The 22,054-nt window shown below is 37.6% G+C and overlaps 1 protein-coding gene across 2 annotated transcripts in view; it reads right to left on the minus strand.

Moving 5' to 3' along the window:
- Rab6a (RAB6A, member RAS oncogene family) overlaps positions 1-20,435 on the minus strand; it is a 65,472-nt gene extending 45,037 nt beyond the window's left edge. For both annotated transcript variants that reach the window (XM_026409148.2, XM_026409150.2), the window contains exon 1: positions 19,870-20,435. In XM_026409148.2, coding sequence (XP_026264933.1) covers positions 19,870-19,939 — 70 coding nt within the window. In that variant the 5' untranslated portion in view covers positions 19,940-20,435. The remainder of the gene's footprint in view (positions 1-19,869) is intronic.
- Between the last annotated feature and the right edge of the window lie 1,619 nt (positions 20,436-22,054).

Here is a 22,054-nt window from a genome sequence, read left to right on the forward strand (position 1 = left end):
ATATTTGTTAATGGATATCTTTCTGTAACGAACACCGTTGGCCTAATATTAGCAATGGGATGTGGTTCTTTCAGTGTGATCAGGACCCAATTATGGTTCATCTGAGGTACTACAGTTTTTATTTGGTTCTGCAGCATGAAGGGGAGGGGTCAGAAAGTACTGCATGGACTATACCAAGTCTCCTGTTCTTTTCATTGTTCTAATTACCTAGACTACATGGTGATATGCATGGTGTCCCTTGCTATTTAGGTGTGGGGCATGCGTTCCTTCTAGCAGTAGTACCTTCATTGTTATCTATTTGGACCTAGAATTTTCCTTTATCTGTAAATGTGATTTAAAAATCATGAAAACAAAAGGTTTACGTGGAAAACAAAAAATAAACAAAGGGTAGGGATAAAGGACCCCTAAGTGGAAACCCTATTATGTATTATGTAGGGAGATGTGGGGGAGAAAACACACACATGCACACTATATCTATATACACAGAGACACAGAGAGGGAGAAAAGACTAATTCATTACTTAAGTATGAAGAAGCTTTTTGTTTTTGTTTTGTATCTAGGATTGAACCCAGATGTGCTTAACCACTGATCCACATCTTTAGTCCTTTTTACCTTTTATTTTAAGACAGGGTCTTGCTATTGCCTTGAACTTGCAATCCTCCTGCCTCAGCCTCACCTGTCACTGGAATTACAGGCTTGTGCCATCGCATCAGGCTGGGGAAGCTGCTGCTATAGTGTGTGTCTGTGCCAGCCTTTTTATTTATGTTTTACTTAGAGACAAGGTCTCCCTAAGTTGCTGAGGCTGGCATTGAACTTGTGATTCTCCTGCCTCAGCTTGCCGAGCTGCCTAGAGCTGCCAGGATTATAGGCGTACACTACCAAACACTGTGAAACTTCTTAATTAGGACACAAAAATCTCTAATCATACAGAAAAGACTGATACATTTATTTACATTAACATTTAACATTTTCTGTTCATGAAAAAATTGCTACTGAGTGACAAAAATCAAGCAAGCAGGTTGGTGTGCTTAGGAAAAACATGTACATCTTTTGGACACATGCTTTGTAGGAGAGGATAAAGCAATACCATCTGTTAAAACTTTTTGTTTAACTTTTTGTTTCTAAAAAAAAATGACTGAATCTCTTTTATGTGCACATTAATTTTTCACCTGATGGCATATTTTAACCCAATAACTTTCAAACTTGAAAAATACTTCTGGATATCACAATAATGAAATAATAAAAAATCTAAATCCAAGGAAGAAACACAAAGCTTGACAATATTCTCCCTCCAATTCTAGTAGAACAAATATTAAACAACACCAGTTTTAAAAAATTCACAACTAGAGCTGGTTGGGGTGGCTGGAGATGTGGTTTGGTGGTTGAATGCCCCTTAGTTCAATTCCCAGTATTCCCACCCCCCCACCAAAAAAAATTCACAATTAGTAAATGAAAGTCACAAGTCTCATGGAATTTTAAATTTGCAAAAAACATTAAAATATAGGAATATATCATTTTGAGAGAATAAACTTTTCTGTATTTTAGTTCAAGGCAGGTTGGCTTTTGTTTAATTTCTTTTTTAATATTTATTTTTTTAGGTGTAGATGAACAACCCAATGCCTTTATTTTTATGTGGTGCTGAGGATCAAACCTGGGACCCGCCTGTGCTCTACCGCTGAGCCACAATCCCAACCCCTTGTTTAATTTCTGCCCAGGGCTGGGATTGTGGCTCAGTGGTGGAGAGCGTGCCTAGCATGTGTGGAGCACTGGGTTTGATTCTTGGAACCACATATAAATAAATTAATTAATTAAAATAGAGGTTCATCGACAATTAAAAATTAATGTTAAAAAAAGGAGAACCCCCAAATAGTAGATCAGGATCTGTCTCTCACTTGCTCAGCATTCAAGCCAATGCCTCCTACTTATAATGAAGTTACCCCCAAAATTCCAGAAAAATGGAGTTACATTCTACTCTTCATACTGTCCACTCAAGGATACACTTCAGCATCTTTTCACAAATTCCTGTCCATTTATGATCAGACTCCAAAGTTAAAATAGCTCCTTTCCCCAGCAAGATTAGCAACATCTAAATTTAAAACCTAATTTGCATGTCCTCTGTATTCATTCAAAGCTCTTTAGCTAAGCTTATTCTCAAAATCTTTAATAGTGCATTAATTATATTCTCCTAGATAAAGAAATTTCACTCATTCATTCATTGGCAGTTCTGGGAACTGAACCCAGGTGCTAGAACATACTGTGCCAAAAATGAGATCTAGATTTTTTAATTTTTAATTTTTTTTGTAGTTCTGGGGATTTAGGGCCTCAAATATATCAAGCTAGCACATTAATACTGAGCTCCACTCTCAGCCCTAAAATTTAATTGATCATTTCAATCAGAGACTAATTAATCTTAACATGGGTAGTATGGCTATTCATTTTTTATTTTTATATTTTCCTCTACTACTTCTAGGCAAACACATTATATAGTATTCATTCTACCATTTTTCTCCCTATCTGGCCTCCCACCAATACCACATAATAGATTTATATAATAGAGACTGAAAGAAACCTGAAGGAAGTTCATGCTAGGTGAAGTGATTCAGGCCTAAAATCCCAGATGTTTAGGATGCTAAGGAGGGAAGATCTCAACTTCAAGACCAATCTCAGCAATTTAGTGAGGCTGTCTCAAAATAAATAAAAAGGTCTGAGGATATAATAGCTCAAGAGACAAACACATCTGGAGTCAATGGTGGGGGCTTATATCAAGACAAGGAAGGAAAACTAAAACTAGGGAACAGAACATTTAATCAACAATATTATACTACAGAACACAAAATAGGAATCGTTAAGAGTTGTAGGTATACTCCAGGTTTCATCTGAACACGTTTAGCTTTTTCCAAACCCACTTCTTTGGGCTGCGATTGTGACTCAGTGGTTGAGTGCTTGCCTATCACTCAGTGAGGCCCTGGATTCAATCCTCAGCACCACATACAAAAATAAATAAAGTTATTATGTCCATCTACAATTAAAAGTGTTTTAAAACAAACAGGGCTGGGGACGTAGCTCAAGCGGTAGCGCGCTCGCCTGGCATGCGTGCGGCCCGGGTTCGATCCTCAGCACCACATACAAACAAAGATGTTGTGTCCGCCGATAACTAAAAAATAAATATTAAAAAATTCTCTCTCTTCTCTCACTCTCTCTTTAAAAAAAATAAATAAATTCTCTATCTTAAAAAAAAAAACAAAAACAACCAACCACTTCTTTAATTGGGAAAAAATATTCTCCAGGTAATTTTATCACTCACTCTAATATTTCCACAATCTGTTATCTTCAATCAGGAAATTCTTCCACACATATAACTTGACTTCACTATTTCAGCTTAAGGCCCCCTCTTCTTCAGACTGGGGAAGATACTTTGAGGCTATGCAAAATGTTCATTCTCAAAAATCTGCCCACTAATTTTATTTTATTTTATTATTTTTTTTTATTGGTTGTTCAAAACATTACAAAGCTCTTGCCCACTAATTTTAACTCTCATCAAAATGATCTCACATGCTACAATTATTACTGTAGTGTTCTAATTGAGATTTTTTAATAAGAAAAAAACATTCTCTGTTCTCTTATTTATTTATAATAGTATGGATCCGTAAATGAATATTTTAATTCCATCAGTTATAATCCAATCCGATATTACCCCTGCCGGTACTGGGGTTTGAACTCAGGGCAAGGTGTGCTAGGCAAACACTCTAGAGCTGAGCTACATCACCAGACTTTTTTATTTTGAGATAGGGTCTTAACTAAGTTGCCAAGGCTGGCCTCAAACTTGTAATTCTTCTGCATGTGCCACTGTGCCTGGCTCTCACAGTGTTGGTTTTAAGAATCAAATGAATTAAAATCATAAAGCATTTACACAAGGCATGATATGTAATAAGTAATTAAATGTTAGCTGATTATTATTACATGTGAAAACAAACATACCAATATCTGGAAATTATCTCAAAAAAATGAATTTGCAGGGGCTGGAGTCATGGCTCAGTGGTACAGCACTTGCCTAGTATGTGTGAGGCACTGGGGTGGATCCTCAGCACCACATAAAAATAAAAAATGAATAAAATAAAGGTATTGTGTCCATCCACAACTAAAAAAATGGATTTGCTTGGGGCTGGGGCTGGGGCTGAGTGGTAGTGCAACTGCTTGGCATGTGTGAGACACTGGGTTTGATTCTCAGCACCACATAAAAATAAATAAAATAAAGATCTATCAACAACTAAAAATTTTTTAAAAAAATGGATTTGCTCAAAACAATAAAGATAGTCCAACTATTTTAAAAAATTTGGGACTGGGGTTAAGACTCAATGGTAGACCACTTGCCTATCATTTGTGAGGCACTGGGTTTGAGTCTCAGCACCATATAAATAAGTACATAAATAAATAAATGTCCATCGAAAACTAAAAAAGATATATATTAAAAAAAACTTAGTAGTCTCATAGGAAATACACATAAACATTAATCATTATACTTGTCAAGAGTTGCTATTTCGAGGGCTGGGGATGTGGCTCAAGTGGTAGCACGCTCACCTGGCATGCATGCGGCCTGGGTTCGATCCTCAGCACCACATACAAACAAAGATGTTGTGTCCGCCGAAAACTAAAAAATAAATATTAAAAAAACTCTCTCTCTCTCTCTCTCTCTCTCTCTCAAAAAAAAAAAAGAGTTGCTATTTCAAGTTTTATATTTGTTTGCAAAGGGATATTAAGCACTGTATAGCTTGTTAGGGAAGCTGTAACAAAATGCCTTGAAGTACCACCACAAGTGATGTAAACAACAGAAATATATTGCTCCACAGTTCTAGCAATTAGAAATCTGAAATTAAGGTATCAATAGAACTGGCTCCTTCTGAAAGCTGTGAAGAAATCTGTTCCAATGTTCTTCCCTAATTTCTGGTGGTTTATTGGCAATACTTGGCATTCCTTGGTATATAGAAGCAGAAATCTGCTCTCTATTTTCATGTGGCATTCTCCATACATTTATGCCTAAATTTCCCTTTTTTAAAAAGACACCAACCATACTGTATTAGAATCATACCCCAGTACGAACTCATCATAACTATGTCTCCAACACACCCACATTCTGAGGTACTAAAGGTTATATCTTCAACATATGAATTCGGAAATGTGATATTATTATATAAGAAATATATTTGGACAAAATGATAACTATAATGACCGAAATCATCATATTACAGATTATTTGCTATATATTTCCCATATTTCTCAGAAGGGCTAAGGATAATTTGAACTGTTTAATCTTTGTATACCTCTATGACACCCCTGCTCATTTTCTTTTCTTACTTAACCAAGGTGTTAAGTAAGGTGACTGCCACAACTGTTTTCTTTTCTAGGAAACCAGAAATATGACATGATTTCATATTTATCCTACATTATTTGGGGGGTACTGGGGATTGAACTCAGGGGCACTTGACCACTGAGCCACATCTTTAGCCCCTATTTTGTATTTTATTTAGAGGCAGGATCTCTGAGTTGTTTAGCATATCACTTTTGCTGAGGCTGGCTTTGAACTTGCAATCCTCCTACCTCAGCCTCCCAAGCTGCTGAAATTACAGACATGCTCCACTGCGACCGGCTAGCCTATATTTTTAATTTGATTTTACCATCTAAATGTAATGTTCATATGTTGATTCCTCAAGAGTGAAGTGAAAGCACTACATTAATTTTTTTTTTTTGATAGAAATTTGTCCTGTTGAACATTTTAGCACGGAAAGTTCCATTAGCCACAAGAATTTTGGCTTGTTTCAGAGAGGTCAGTAAATAAAATGCATTGCATAGGAAAGAAAAAATACATATTTGGGTCTATCCACAGTTTCTGACACATAGCTATTAAAGCTCTAGTCATTTCCCTGTTTATATAAGTTGTAAAAGTGAAAAGGACTATCAGGTTTTTTTGTTTTGTTTTGTTTTGTTTGAGACAGGGCCTCACTAAATTGCTGAGACTGGCTTTGAACTTGTAATCCTCCTGTCTTGGCCTCTGGAGTCACTGGGATCACAGGCATGCACTACCATGCCCAGCTCCTTCCATCTTTTAATATTCATAACAAACCCCTTTTAATCATATCTGTTTATGAGATGACTTTTGGAAATCCTTAAAGGATGGGAGTCTGGTAGCCAGAAGAACCAACCTATGTCATTATATGGTTACAGAGTTGGAAGAACCAACCATATAATTATAGAGTTAGAACTTTCAAGCCCCACCTCTAGGGAAGGTTACAGAGGCTGAAGTTTATGCTAATCACCAACAGTCAATGATTTATGCCTAAGCATAGAAGCTTCCATAAAATCTAAAGACAAGATCTAGAGAGCTTCTGAGTTGCTGAACACACTGAGGATTGGAGTGGGCATGGAAACCTCCTCTACCTTCCCCATATCTTGTCTTATGCACCTTTTCCATCTAGTTCTTCTCAGTTGCATCTTTTTAAAATAAATGGGTAAGCCGGGCATGGTGACACATATCTGTAATCCCAGCAGCTTGGGAGGCTGAGGTAAGAGGATCACAAGTTCAAAGTCAGCCTCAGCAACTTATCAAGCCCCTGTCTCAAAAAATAAGAGGCTGGGATTTGTGGCTCAGTGGTGTAATGCTTGCCTTGCATATGTGAAGCACCGGATTCGATTCTCGGCACCATATATAGATAAATGAATAAAATAAAGGTCCATCAACAACTAAAAAAAATTTTTTAAATAAAAATGAGATGGGGATATTGCTCAGTGGTTAAGCCCCCTGTGCTCAATTCCTAGTATGTATGTATGTACATATAAATAAATAAATAGGTAAATATCACTCAAGTGTTTTTTTATATTTATTTTTTAGTTGTAGTTGGACATAATATCTTTATTCTATTTATTTATTTTTATGTGGTGCTGAAGATTGAACCCAGGGCCTCAAACATGCTAGCCAAGTTCCCTACAGCTGAGCCACAACCTCAGCTCCACACTCAAGTGTCATTTAGTTTTCCTAACTACTACTCCAGAATTTACCCACTTAGATCACAATAAATTTTAAATGTTTCACAGGCCAAAGGAAAGAAATGCTCCATATTAAATAATTTGATAAACATAAAAAGTTTACAAATGAAGAATATCCTATCATTAACTTCAGGAACCATCTAGTCTTTTACCTTTTTTTTAAAAAAAAAAAAAACAATACTGTGATGATACTTCCCTTACCCTCTTAAGGAAAAGACACGAACCTATAGGATAAATAGGACAAATTCAATATTTGAAATTCAAATGATTGGATACATTCAATATTTTATGGTTGCCTATATGGGCATTATGCTAGACAAAACAAAAAACAAAAACAGAGATCTAAAAGGTTTAAGACTAGATTTTTTTGTTGTTGTATCATTAAATATTACAGATCACAATATTTTCTTTCTTTTTTTTTGAACCAGGGATTAAATCCAGGGGCACTTAACCAGTGAGCCACAATACCAACCCTATTTTCTATTTTATTTAGAGAAAGGCTCTCATTGAGTTGCTTAACATCTAACTTTTGCTGAGGGTGACTTTGAACTTGTGATCCTCCTGCCTCAGCCTCTTAAGCTGCTGGAATTATAGGCGTGAGCCACCGCACCCAGCAGATCACAATATATTTAGACCAGAGCAAGCCTAAAAATCTGTCTAAATCTGAGACATCACATTCCTTATTTCTTTATTATATTCCACTTAATTCACCATGACCATGTAAATAACTGAAAAAAGTGAATATACATGCATTTCTGGAATATTCTTCAGTTTTAAGAGAAAAATTAAGACTAAAAACAGTGTTAAGTAGCCACATGAAACTACTGAAGTTAAAAGTTAAATAAAATTTAAAAGTCAATTCCCTAGCCATACCACATTAGAAAGCACAGATATTGGACATTTTTGCCAACTCAGAAAGTTCCATCCGTCCAGTTGATAATCTAGAGAACCTGAAATATTATAACCCAAAAACACATAAAAGAGACTACTGCCAAATAAAGGTTTCTGTAATTACATCTATACACAAGAATAGCCAAATAAGTGGGCTAGGGTTATGGCTCAGCAGTAGCACACTTGCCTGCATGCGTGAGGCACTGGGTTCGAGTCTCAGCACCACATATAAATAAATAAACAAACAAACAAATAAATGTCAATCAACAAATATTAAAAAAAAGAATAGCTAAATAAGATCTTTAATCTTTTAGCAACCATGTCAAAATACTGAAAAAATATGTGGGATATGTGTCAAATAACTCACTTTGGCACAAGGGTGGAGGTTTTATTTTTATTTTTTTTAAGAGAGAGAGAGGGGGGGGGAGAGGGAGGGAGGGAGGGAGGGAGGGAGGGAGGGAGAGAGAGAGAGAGAGAGAGAGAGAGAGAGAGAATTTTTTAATAATTATTTTTTAGTTTTCAGTGGACACAACATCTCTATTTTATTTTTATGTGGTGCTGAGGATCGAAACCAGTGCCCTGTGCATGCCAGATGAGCGCACTACCACTTGAGCCACATCCCCAGCCCAGGGTGGGGGTTTTATATATTTGGTAACTACTGACACTGCTGAGGAAGAATTATAGTGGGGGTTTATAATAAGTTTGAAATCTTAAACTATCTTAAGGACTCCAAATCACAGTACTTGGTTAAAGTGCAAATTATTTTTTTAAATTTGTTCTAATTAGTTATACATGACTAAATTAATTTCTTAATATGCCATTTATTCCCACTGCCTACTTCTGAATCCTTGACTCCCAAAACTTTCTAAAAATTACTCATTAGACAAGGCCGGGTAATGCACATTTAAGCTATAATTCCAGCAACTTAGGAGTCTGAGGCAGAAGGATACCAAGTTTGAGGCTAGCCTGGGCAAATTACCAAGACCCTGTCTCAAAAGAAAAAGAAGAAGGCATGTTAATGTAGCTTAGTGGTAGACTGTCCCTGTGTTCAATCCCCAGTACCTAGGGAGAAAAATCACTTAGTTTCTTGATAAACCCAATGGTCTTTTCTGAGAAACCATTTTCCTCAACATGAGCTATTGATTATAGAGTCATATGAGATTTTTGGGATATCAAATCTTTCTCCCCCTTAGTTAGTTGTTAAATTTTTATTTTATTGTATATTCTATTTTTCATTTTTTGTTGTTGCTTGCAATACTGGATATTGAACTCAAGGCCTCACACATGCAAGGCAAGTGCTCTACCATTGAGGTACATCCCCTGTCCTTTTTATTTATTTTGAAACAAGGTCTAAGTTGCTGAGGTTGGCCTCGAACTTATCCTCCTGGCTCAGGCTTCTGAATAGCTAAGATTAGAGGCATGCACCACCACACCCATCCATGACATTTTTGTTTTGAAGGTAAAAAAAAGTTTCTATAATTTTCATTTTTATAAAGTTCACTCTGATATCAATGTAGAAGGGTGAATTGAAGGGGAAGTTCAAAGACAGAGGTTGGAAGGTACAGAGTAACATAAAAAATTTAAATATGCTATAAAGCTCCAGGTTATCAATTGTACACAAGAGGACAGAGACTGAAACTATTTGTTAACAACCATATCACCCATTATAATGAACCTCGTGTACAATGAGTATCAGTTAAATAGATAATTAACTGCTAAGATTACATGATTCTTAGGAATGGATGATTTTTTAAAAAATGGAAGATTTAAAAAGCATTCTTCTATATAGCACACACCTTAAAGGATGATTTATAAAACATATTAGAGCTGTGGAGGTAGTTCAATGGTAGAGCCCTTGCTTAGCATTCTTGAGGTCCTGGGTTCCCCTGATCCCTGGTATCACAACCTCCTGCCAAAAAGACTCAATTATTATAGTAATAAGAAAAGATGGGTGAATAACAGTAAGGAGGGTAAAAAGTGGATGATGAAAAACTAACTTACACAGAAGAGTTTTAAACTTCATCTCAAAAGAGAAGTCTATGTGGTGTGTTTGGACAAAGTTTTGTGCAACCTCATAATGGCAGAACAAGATAACAGTGATTTCGACCTACTTATTAATCATAAATATCATGTAGTATTTATCCTTCCGTGACTGGCTTATTTTACCCAGCATAACATCCACAAGGTCCATCCATATTCTAGCATGTGTCAGAATTTCCTATCTTTTTAGGGCTAAATATATCCTATCATGTGTATATATCACTTTTTTCCTAATAGGCAAGCACTCTATTACTGAAATGCACTCCCAGCCCCTCTAATCACATTTTGTTTATCCATTCATCTACAGATGGACACTTGATTACCTCCATCTTTTGGCTACTATGAGCATGAGTGTAAACAGGTGTTTTTAATTTTTTTAAATGTGCTTTTAAAAAAAGAATAGAAACTCTGAAACATCTAATTCTAAATATTTACATGTAAGTGTTGGTTTTCAAAAAAGCTAATTCATCCAAAATAGAAGCTCAAAAGCAAATGGAGAAGTGGTATTGCCCAACAAACTACATAAAGATCAATTTAAAACTGATAGTGGGGAAGCTGAGAAACATTCTAATTTGTGCCAGAGAACTGTTAGCACCAAGTACACACAGAAATAAGGCTGAAAGTGGCCCTAATAATGAAAGGGAAGATCGGTCTGTTTAACAGGTAGACTGACTCTCTTACATCCCTTTCTCTATTCCAAACAATCAGGTTCCTGCTCTACTTCATCAGAAAATCAGAACTTTCCTGTTGAGAAAGGAAAAAAGGATTTCTGGACTAGAGAAAACAAGGTACGATTGAGAGTACAAATGAGGCTAAAAATACAGAGTACAAACAGAACTAAAAACAATGAGAATAGAGCCTGGGGTGTGCTTAGTGTTCACCACACCACTATCATCACCACCCACCACCCCAAAAAAGAAAAGAAAATGGGGGGGACTAAATCCATTCACTTATAACTTTAAACCCTCTCTCCATTCAGAGAGAATATACCAGGATCATTCTCTCCAATAGGACATTGAGCAATTCTTCAGGATATGTGGTCAGCAAAAGACTTAAAAACCTAACATTTAAAAAAAAAAAATAGAGATTCCTCCACCTCCAAAAATAGAATACAAACTGTCCTACAGTGAAATCCCATAGACTCACATGAAGGCTAAAATAAATTTTTTAGTATTTAACTTTTAAATAGACAGAATAGCTAAGAATCAATAGTTTTTTGAGAACCACATCAAACAGGAAACAGAAAAACTAACAGGTGAAAATCAATTTGTAAAAAACTGAGCATGCAGAAAAAAGCCATATATTATAATATCCTAAAAATGACAGAAGATACTGGAATCAAAAGATGCTTCTGAAAGCGAAAAGCTCTTTAACATGATAGTGGAAATAAAACAATAGAAGAAGAGTTGGAAAAATTTTGTTAGAACTAAATAGAAAAATAAATAGAAAACAGGTAAAGGGGCTGGGGATATAGCTCATTTAGTAGAGTACTTGCCTCCCATGCACAAGGCCCTGGGTTCAATCCCCAACACCACCAAAAGAAAAAGAAAACAGGTAAGATAATACAAAATCACAAGACCAATCCAGGAAGTTTAATAAGAATTCCAGAGAGATCTAAAAATGGAGAAGATAGCTCATTAGTAAGTCAAAAATTTTCTTAAAACTAAGGGACAGGTTGTAGCTCAGTGGTAGAGTGTTAGCCTAGTATGCATAAGGCACAGGGTTCAATTCTCAGCAACACATACATAAATAAAAGGTCCATCAACAACTAAAAAATTCTTTTTTTAAAAAAGTTTTGTTAAAACAAAACAAAACAAACAACAACAACAACAAAAAACTAAGGGACATGAGTCCTTAGTTCGAAAGAATTTAAAACTAGTACCCAGACAGAAAATGAAAATAGATACACAGTGTCAAAAGTCAAAAAAGCAGGGTCAGAATGGTAACAAATGTCTTCAAACTTCTGTGAGGTTATATGAATACATTTTCAGACACATAGGGTCAAGAAATTTTTCCTCCCATTTTCCTTTATTAGGTACTGGTGAGTATGTTCAATATAACAAGGAAATAAAACAACAAAGGAAATGTGTAATCTAGGAAATTCCCAACCATCATAAAAAAAGAAATAAAGAAAAACTTCAGACTGATTGGTAAAGACAAATCCCAGATTAACAATTGTATGCCAGTCATGAAGGATAACTAGTATAGATTAAAATAAGTCAGAAGTTCTAGAATAATGTCCCAAGAAGATCAAAATGAATAAAAACCTGATGCATTCTTACATAGTGAAAGAGGCCTTAAACTGTTGGTAAAGAATTTAGGAAAAATCAGCAATAAGCATATGAACTAAACATAGGAAAAAAGCAAGGCAAAGGAAAACAAAAATTTACGAGTACAAGTTATCAATATGCTACATGGCTCAACTATGACTATCATTTCCTTAATTACAGTAATGTAAAGATTAAACACTGATCTGACCCAAACAAAATATTTATATTCAGAGGATAAAGAAAATACTATGAGATTAGTAATGTCACATTAGAAAGCAAAAGGAGTTAGCTCTGAAGAATTTTTTTAATTGTTGAAAAACATGTTAAAAATAATGGGGATCAATGGGCTGGGGATGTGGCTCAAGCAGTAGCATGCTCGCTTGGCATGCGTGCGACCCGGGTTCGATCCTCAGCACCACATAGAAACAAAGAAGTTGTGTATGCCGAAAACTAAAAAAATAAAATAAATATTTAAAAGTTCTCTTTAAAAAAAAAATGGGGATAAAAAATACAAGCAAAGCTTTGTCTCAAAAGCCATCTTTATCACAGTATAATGCCTCCCAAATAAGAAAAGCTCAACCAGACAAAATAAGAATAGATTTAAGAATTTCTGAACAAGGAAGCTTGATGCTAAAAATTATTAAATTTAGCTGAATATGGTAGCACATACCTATAGTTCCAACCTTTAAGCAAGCTGAGGGCAGAGGATCACTTTTGCCCACTAAGAGTTACTATAGGCTAAAACTATAGTTATGTGCTACCTCACTCAGCTAAATTTAATAATTTTTAACCTCAAGATGAATACTTGAGCCCATCAAGTTTGACAGTAAGCAGCTTGGGAGGCTGAGTCAGGAGGATCATAAATTCAAAGCCAGCTTCAGCAATGATGAGGCATTAAGCAACTCGGTAAAATCCTCTCTCTAAATAAAAATATAAAATAGGGCTGGGGATGGGATGTAACTCAGTGGTCAAAGTATCCCCCACCAAAAAGTCTGAGACCAGCCTAGGCAAAATAGTGAGATCTCATAAATAAATAAAATTTAGCTGAGTATCATGGTTCACGCCCATAATCCCAAGACTCAGGAACTGAGGCTGGAGAATCCCAAGTTCTAGGTTAGCTTTGGCAACTTGGCAAGACCCTGTCTCAAAATTATAATTTGAAAAAGGGGGAGATGCTGTAGATGTAGTTCAGTGGTAGAGTGCCTCTGGTTCAACACCCAGGCTGTAAAAATAAATAATAAAATTTGTTTTCTTGCAAATTTTTAAAATAGAATGCAATAAATTAAAGTAGTCCAGTTTAACTGTCACAGACAAGGGCCCAAGGAGATGTAGTATATTCTAGATAAGATCGTGGAATAGAAAAAGGACATTATTGTCCTTTCAGGAATATCACTGAATAGTTCACAGATCTTAATATATATACAAGTGTTATAAATTATTAATTTAGAAATATAATGGCAGGAAGAAGTGCACAACTAGTATTTTTTAACTTTTTATTGATTTTTTTTAGATCAACTCTTTTGAATTGTAATATAATAATAGGGAAAAAGTATGAGAGTCAGTAATACAGTTTATATTATTGTATTATGTAGATTGGTGTTCTTAAAACTTTTTCTTCTCTAAACCCTTAAAGAATTCAGTTTATAATATAAATATATGTCAATATCTACTATATTGAGAATTAACTAGGAAAATTTTCAAATGCTTAATACATTCAAAGTAATAAATCTATCACGTTAACAATAATTTTTTTAATGAAAAAGAGGTATTTTGCAAACAAAAATTTAGTAAGAGAGTGGAGTTTTTTATATATTTGCAGAGCTCTTTAATGTCTGACAATACAAGACAGCTAGATGCTCATAGATGCTTCTGCTTTCAGTCTGTTTTAAGATCACACACATCAAGTAGGTTCTTGGAAACTCGAATACACACTTGTAAGGGAATAAAAGTGGAAAAAAATCACATAATATCTTAATATTATGAAAACAGTTTGGACCTCTCCCCCAGGAGGTTTGTGGAGCCCCCTGAAGGATCTTGAGAGATCACTAGGGCATCAGTGGACCACACTTTCAGAACTAGTGAATTAGATAGTATCGAGCCATTTCCACAGATTCATATTGCAAGTAAGGACACTCAAGAGGAATGTTCTCCATATCTTGTTTTAAAGCCTTAAAACTAAACAGTGGAGTTAATGTTTAAGAGCACAAATCTGGGTTTCATATGTTAGCACTGGCCATTGACCTTTGGCAAATTACTCAATATCTCTTTATGTTTCAGTTTCTTCATTAATAAAATAAAGATAATAATGGTACTTATCATTGGTCAATAAATGTAAAGTTTTTCTGAGAGAGCCTGGCACATGAGAAATACTTAGTATTTAAAATAATTTAACAAATATTTATTGAAAACTACTAGTTAAGTGGTTTGATAGAGTCTACTCATAAGAAACATACAGGGAATTTATCAGGAAAAAAATATATAATACCTAATATAAGATAGTGTGAATAATAATATAAACTATTCAGGGCTGGGTTGTAGCTCAGTGGTAGAGTGCTTGCCTGGCATGTATGAGACACTGGGTTTAATCCTCAGCAATATACATACATACATACATACACAGTGTGCTTGCCTGGCATGTATGAGGCACTGGGTTTAATCCTCAGCACCACACATACATACATAAATAAATAAATATCCACCAGCAACTAAAATATAAATATATATATATACACACACACACACACACACACACACACACACATACATACACACACATAAAAGTATTTATATATATAAACTGCTCAGTACTACTGGTCTAGGACACTAGGACAGACACTTTTCCCTACCTAGCATACTGCAATTTAAAAGAGTTGATATAAATTAAAAGAAAATATAAAGTATAAAAAAGAAGCAGTACTAGGTATGCACTTCTCCCTGATATTACATTCTCAAGTTAATAATCAATAACACTTATCTATATAATAAAACCTTACAGACCACTTATTGACCTTTCTAATGACCTCTGTAATTCAATACAAGAGTCAGAGGGTGAGGAAGAGCACTTACCTAGCACGTGTGAGGCACTGAATTCAATTCTCAGCACCACATAAAAAATGAAATAAGATATTGTATACCTCTACAACTAAAAAACTGGAAAAAAGAAAAAAAAGACAAGAGTCAGAAGTAGGAACAAAAAGAGATACCTGAAGGAAACTTCAAGAATTACTTATTTCAATATTCTTTTGTTAAACCTGTTTACTAGAGAAATTACAAGAGAGTCTAATAGCAAATAATTTAATAGCTTTAATAAAGCAAGACTAATTTTGCTCAACTAAAAATATATGCAAAATGAAAATTAGTCTTTTTTTTTTAAGTGAACTGGGTAAGCCTTTAAATTACTGGTTTCCCTATCTCATCCCCCAGCATCTATATACATCCTATATACAAACAAATAATATAAACACAAAATATTATTGTTAAACTATTAAATAAAAAATAGATTTCACCATAGTATATATAGGTCACTAGCTTTGATTACTATTAGATTCAACCATCATTCATTCATTCACTAAATATCTCTGAGCAGTTAGTATGAACCTAGTATCATGCTAAGCAATGGGGATACATTACAAAAAAGATGACAGCTTTTATTTTCATGTGACTGCATCCTGCTGTGAGAAATAGAAAAACACATACATAAAAAAAAGAGGATAATTGGGCTGGGGTTGTGGCTTAGCATGTGTGAGGCCCTGGGTTTGATCCTCAGCACCACGTAAAATAAAGATATTGCGTTCAACTATAACTAAAAAAATAAACATATATATATAAAAAAAGGATAATTAGACTGGGGGGGGTGTAGCTCAGTGGTAGAACACTTGCCTAGCATGCACAAGGCCCTGGGTTTGATTTCCAGAACCACAAAATAATATACAGCAGCAGCAGCAGCACAGCAGCGCAGCAACGGTGGCAGCAGCTATGGCAGTAACAATCAGGTGCACTGAGGCACATGCCTGCAATTCCAGCTACTCAAGAAGCTGAGGCAAGAGGATCACAAGTTCAAGGCCAGTATGGACAATTTATCAAGACTATCTCAAAATTTTAAAAAAGCACAGGAGTGGGGGCTGTGGCTATGGCTCGGTAGTAGTGCACTTGCCTGGCATGTGTGAGGCCCTGGGTTTGATTCTCAGCACTACATATATATACATAAATAAAACAAAGGTCTATCAACAACTAAAAACAATATTTTAAAAAAAATTTAAAAAGCACAGGGCTGGGGGGCACTGGGGATGTAATTAAGTGGCGAAGCCCTTGCCTAGCAATAGCAAGCAAAAAGTCGTGGGATTCAATTCCCAGTAGGTGGGGAAGGATGATAAGATAATTATAAATGTGGTAAATGTTATTAAGGAAATATACAAGTCTTTGTCACAGATTACAGTTTTTGAAAGCTGAACTGCAGGATTCTAACAGACCTAAAAATAAATAATTCATGAAGAGTTACATCAACATGACATAGATTCTACAGACCTTTGCTAATGCATAAGACACTGACCATGAAAACAGGGATCAATCTATCTTGTCAAAGCTATTGGATAGAATTACTTAGCAACATAGTAACCTCAAAAGATAATCAATCTCATAGTTCCATACAGGCAAACGCATGCAAACACAATCCTGAAGAAAAACTAAGTAAGTGGAGCTGAGGAGATATGACAACTTAATGTAATGTGGTATACTGAATGGAGAGCTAAACCAGAAAAAGGACATTAGGTAAAAACTAAGGAAATCTGAATAAATTATGGAGTTTATCTAATAATAATACATCAATATGAGTTCACTAACTGTAATAAATGTACCATACTAATGTAAGATGTTTATAACAGGGGAAATTGGGCATAGGGATAAACAGGAACCCTCTGTACTATCTCAATTTTTCTGAAAATCTAAAATTATTCTTTTTTGGAGGGTACCAGGGATTGAACTCAGGTGCACTCACCACTGAGCCATACCCCCAATTCTATTTTGTATTTATTTAGAGACAGGGTCTCACTAAGTTGCTTAGCGCCTCACTTTTGCTAAGGCTGGCTTTGAATTCTCGATGCCACTGCATCCAGCTCTAAAACTAGTCTTAAAAAATAAAAAAATAAAAAAGGGCCAGGGTTGTGGCTCAGTGGAAGTGTGCTTGCCTAGCATGTGTGATACACTGGGTTCAATTCTCAGCACCACATACAAATAAATAAAATAAAGGTTCATCAACAACTAAAAAAAAATTTTTTTTTAAAAAGTTGGGGCCGGGGCTGTAGCTCAGTGGTAAAAGTGCTTGCCTCGTATGCGTGAGGCACTAGGTTCGATCCTCAGCACCACATAAAAATAAATACATACTGTGTGTTCATCTACAACTAAATTAATATTTTTTAAAAAAAGTTTGTTTTTTTCTTTTAACTTTAACAAGGTTCAGGAATATCAGGTAAAAGGGACTGAAGAGGAGTTAATAGATTAAAGAAATAAGAAATGAGAAGCCATAAAACTACAATGATTTGGAACACAAATACAAAATTCAAAGACCTGCAGATACTTAGGAAATTAAGATCTCTATTCATCTCTATTCATAAAAACTTCCTAGACAGATTAATGGGTTTTTCATGCAAATTAAACAGCACAGCATCACAACATATAGTAGATAATAGTATTCCTGGAGTACACAATTAGCACGTTGGAAAATATTTATCAATAATGACCAATAAGCTATATTTTATGTATGGGATTGTCCTGAAATTGCCATTGTAACTATAATTGTAATTATAATTGCCACCATCTATTATACTAGTAGCTGGACCAAAATCAACTTCATAGGTTTTACTAAATTACTCACCTAAGGAAACAGTTTTATACTTAAAGAAAACTCATAAGCAAAGAAGACTGTATCCTCCCGTTCTATTAATCCAGGCATGGACAAAAAAAAAAGAAAATTAGCCTTAGCCAGGCACCGGGGCACAGGCCTGTAACCCCAGAAACTCAGGAAGGTGAGGCAGAAGGATCCAAGTTCAAGGTCAGCCTCTGGGAATCCTGTCTCAAAATAAATAAATAAAAAGACTGGGGATTTAGCTCAATAGTAGTGTACTTTCCTAAGGTTCAATGCACAGTAGAGAAAAGGAAAAAAAGAAGAAAAAAATTTATTTCCCAGGTCCAACTGGAGGCAGTTTTGCAACTAATATTAACCTGCTGTAATGCCATACAAATTAATACAAATAGTTCAAGATAGTAACAAAACTCTGAATTTACATCAGTTATATATACCTTCTAGTCAAAAACAAATAACTAATGTTTTCTATAACCTCAAGTTTCTAAATTTTAAAGATGATCATGAAAAGTGTAAGAAAAACAAAGAAGGATGATAATTTCAGAATTACTGTGAAGTTTGTATAATATAGATAGCATAAAACAGTTATTTCTACAAGTGATCTTAGAGACAACCATTACAAACTGAAATCTTGCTTCTAATATAAAGTAAAGCAACAGCAAACCCTGACCAGGTAAATGACATAACAATTGCACTCAATTAGATATTACAAAATATTAGGTATACTTTCATAGAATCATTTAGCCCAAGAGATATTTAAATCTAATTTAGATGACCAGATGATTAACCTGTCCCTACTCTACTACATTACTCAAAGAAAATCCTACAAAAACAAAGATGTTCGTTATTCTAAGCCTTCTCTCACACGAATTCTAAACATAAAATTGGAAAATGCTCAAGAAGAAATGACTTAATATTTCCACAGCAATTCCTATTTGCACCACCATGAGGAGAATCCAACGCTGTTTCATGTTAAAACGAGAATAAGGAGAGGTGAGATGTTAAAAATTTCAAGTAAAATGATCATGACATAGCATCTGGCAAAGACAGAAAAAGCATCAACACTGCCAAAAGAATTTTCAGTGATGAAAGTCAAGAGAAGAAAATGAGCTTTTTCAACAAGCCACAGCCCAACCCAAGGGGCAAAAATCGTTACTGCTAACGCCACCCCTCTCACCCCATTTTCAAGTCGCCTCCAATTCAGATATATTTCCTCTACAACTCAAACTAATTCTCAACCTAGATGAAAACCATCCAAGAATTTTTTCCTATCACTTCCCACCTTCCAGGAGATTCGCACTTCTTAGGGCCAAGCCTCTGGGGAAAACAACGCCCAGATCCCACCCTCCTTGCCCAAGGTTGAAGAGGGCCGGTTCGAAGCAGTGGGGCTTCTCGGAGTGGGCCTCACATAGCCGAAGAACTGAGAAGGAGCAAAGAATAAGGGTGGGGCTCGAGTGAGAGGGCCAGGGTAGGGGAGACGACCAGGACCAGAGGAAGAAAGGGATGGACGGGAGGCCAGGGCTGGGCGGGGTGAGGACTGGGGAGCGAGGACGACCGACGCGACAGGGCCGAGTCAGGACCGAAGGGCCTGGGGACCCGCATAAAATCCGACCGACTCACGCTGGCGAGGAGTCGGGGAGCACGGGGGACAGGCTAGGGTGGAACCCGGCGCCGATGCGAGGCCAGCAGGGAGCTCAGCGGACAGAGGGCCGCACTGGGGGCGGTGCGGGGAGGCAGCGGCCGGCTGCCAGGAGGGGGAAGCCGCGCACTCACCGCTCTGCTCCCCTAGGAACACTAGCTTGAATTTCCTCAGCGGATTCCCGAAGTCTCCGCCCGCGGACATGATGGAGCCGGAGGAGCTGCCGCCGCCTCAGCCCAGAGACCTCCCGGACCGACGCTGCTCCAACCGGCTGACGAAGAAGGCGAGCGGAAGGGCGGGCGCCGAGCTCTCTAGGCCCCTGCAGGGCCAGGCGAAGGAGCAAGGCTGGAGGGCAGCAGGACTCTCCACAGCACGCAGCCGTCGCCGCCGACGCCGCCTTCCCGCAGAGTAGCCTAACACCGAGCGAGGCCAGCCGCAGCGAAGGGAAGGAGGGCGGTGTCGGAGGCAGCCAGGGGTGTGCGCGGGGCTCCCGAGGCTAGCGCCGTCTCTTCCCTCAGCACCCGGCACCGAGACTAAGGTGGGAGAAGCTGAGGGTGGCGGAGCCGGAACCGCAGACGCGTCTGGGACCTTTCACACGCAGCGCCCCGACTCCCACAGCTGCCGCCGCCGCAGCCCAACCTGCTGAGTGCGCGAGCCTCTGGCGCGGCGCGGGGCGAGCCCGGGCGCGAGCCAGTCGCCCAGCCGGCCGCCGGCGTGCGTGCGTGAATGCGTGCGCGCCACCGCCAGCACCTTCCTGGTGTAGCGGCTCTTTCAGCTCCTCCCGCACCGCAGAGACTAGGGCTGGCAGGACTTCGACTGGCGTCGGGAGAAGCAAAGAGGCGGGGCAAGTCAGGGTAAGTGAGGGGGTGGAAAAAAAAAATGGAGCACTTACATCACTTACTCTAGGATCCAATCAGAAAAGATCGAGGGCGGCCCCGGACAGGAGTGAGGTGGCGGCGCGAGAGCGCGCGCGACCCTCCAGCGGTGAAAAGCGGGGTACTACGGCGGCCATGCGAAGTGTGGCGCTTTACACCCTGAGGGGAGGGGAGAGGAAAGGAAGAAAGGTGGGGCGGAGGCGGGGCCAGGAGGTGGAATGACCCAAGGATGCATGGGTGGAGTTGGGTAGCCATAAGGTGTGTAATAGGTGTCTTTTTTTAAGCTGTCAGTTCGGCGTCACTTTCCTCAGATCACCCTTCACCTACCTTCTCCATCTTCTTTCTCATCATAATTCTTCACAAGGCATCTTACTGGATATCATTCTCTGTTGTTCCCAGGAGTTTCGTAACTACCAGAAACAGGGCCTGCTCATTTTGGAGATGAGGAAACTGAAGCCCAGAAGGTGGAAATGACTTGCAAAATCCACAAAGCTATGAAATAGAACCTAGGTTTTCTCTTGTGAACTGCGGCCACCTTATTGATGAACCCGTCCACTTCCCCAGCCTAACTTTTCTTGGTCCTCTGTTACATACCCTTGTTCCTCAGATGTTGATGACTCTAGGTGATGCCCATCTTCTACCTTGCTAGAAATGGGTTTAGATATCAGATCACAGTTGATGAAACAGGCTCATGCAACAAGCAAAAGGTCACAGAACAAATCCGAGGGAAAGCCTGAACTAGAACCCAAATCTGGGTAAGGGAATATTTTAAAAATCATCCTTTCCTCCTAAAGGAGTGCTTCTGAATATGGGTGGACCTCTCTTATATTAGCTATCTGAAGCATGTGAATTTTTATGTGGAGAGGATCCATAGCTTTTATCAGATTTTCAATCTGATTCATAATCCAAAAAACTGGAGGCGAATGGCCCAACCAAGAGGAACCTTAAGAGACATGACAATTAAGTGTAATGTGAACAACTAACATGACACATTAACATGATTCTAACATGACAATTGGCAGAACAATTAAATATAATTTTTCAGTAAGGAGTGGTGAAGAATGCCTGTAATCCCAGAGACTAGGGAGGCTCGGGCAGGAGGACTGCAAGTTCAAGGCCCTAAGCAACTTAGTAAGACCCTGTCTCAAAATAAAAAATAAAAAGGACTGGGGTGTGGCTCCGTGGTTAACTGTCCTCGGTTCAATCCTTCCTACTAAACATGAATATAATTTTTCAGTGAAATGGGATCCTGGAACATAAAATGAACCTAATACAAAAAATAAAGGAAATCTTTTCATTAATATTGATCCATTAGTTGTAACAAATATATTAATGTGGGGCTGGGGATGTGGCTCAAGCGGTAGCGCGCTTGCCTGGCATGCGTGCGGCCCCAGTTCAATCCTCAGCACCACATATAAAGATGTTGTGTCCTCCGAAAACTAAA

This window comes from Urocitellus parryii, chromosome 4 (assembly GCF_045843805.1).
Source record: "Urocitellus parryii isolate mUroPar1 chromosome 4, mUroPar1.hap1, whole genome shotgun sequence".
Classification (NCBI taxonomy): Eukaryota; Metazoa; Chordata; class Mammalia; order Rodentia; family Sciuridae; genus Urocitellus; species Urocitellus parryii.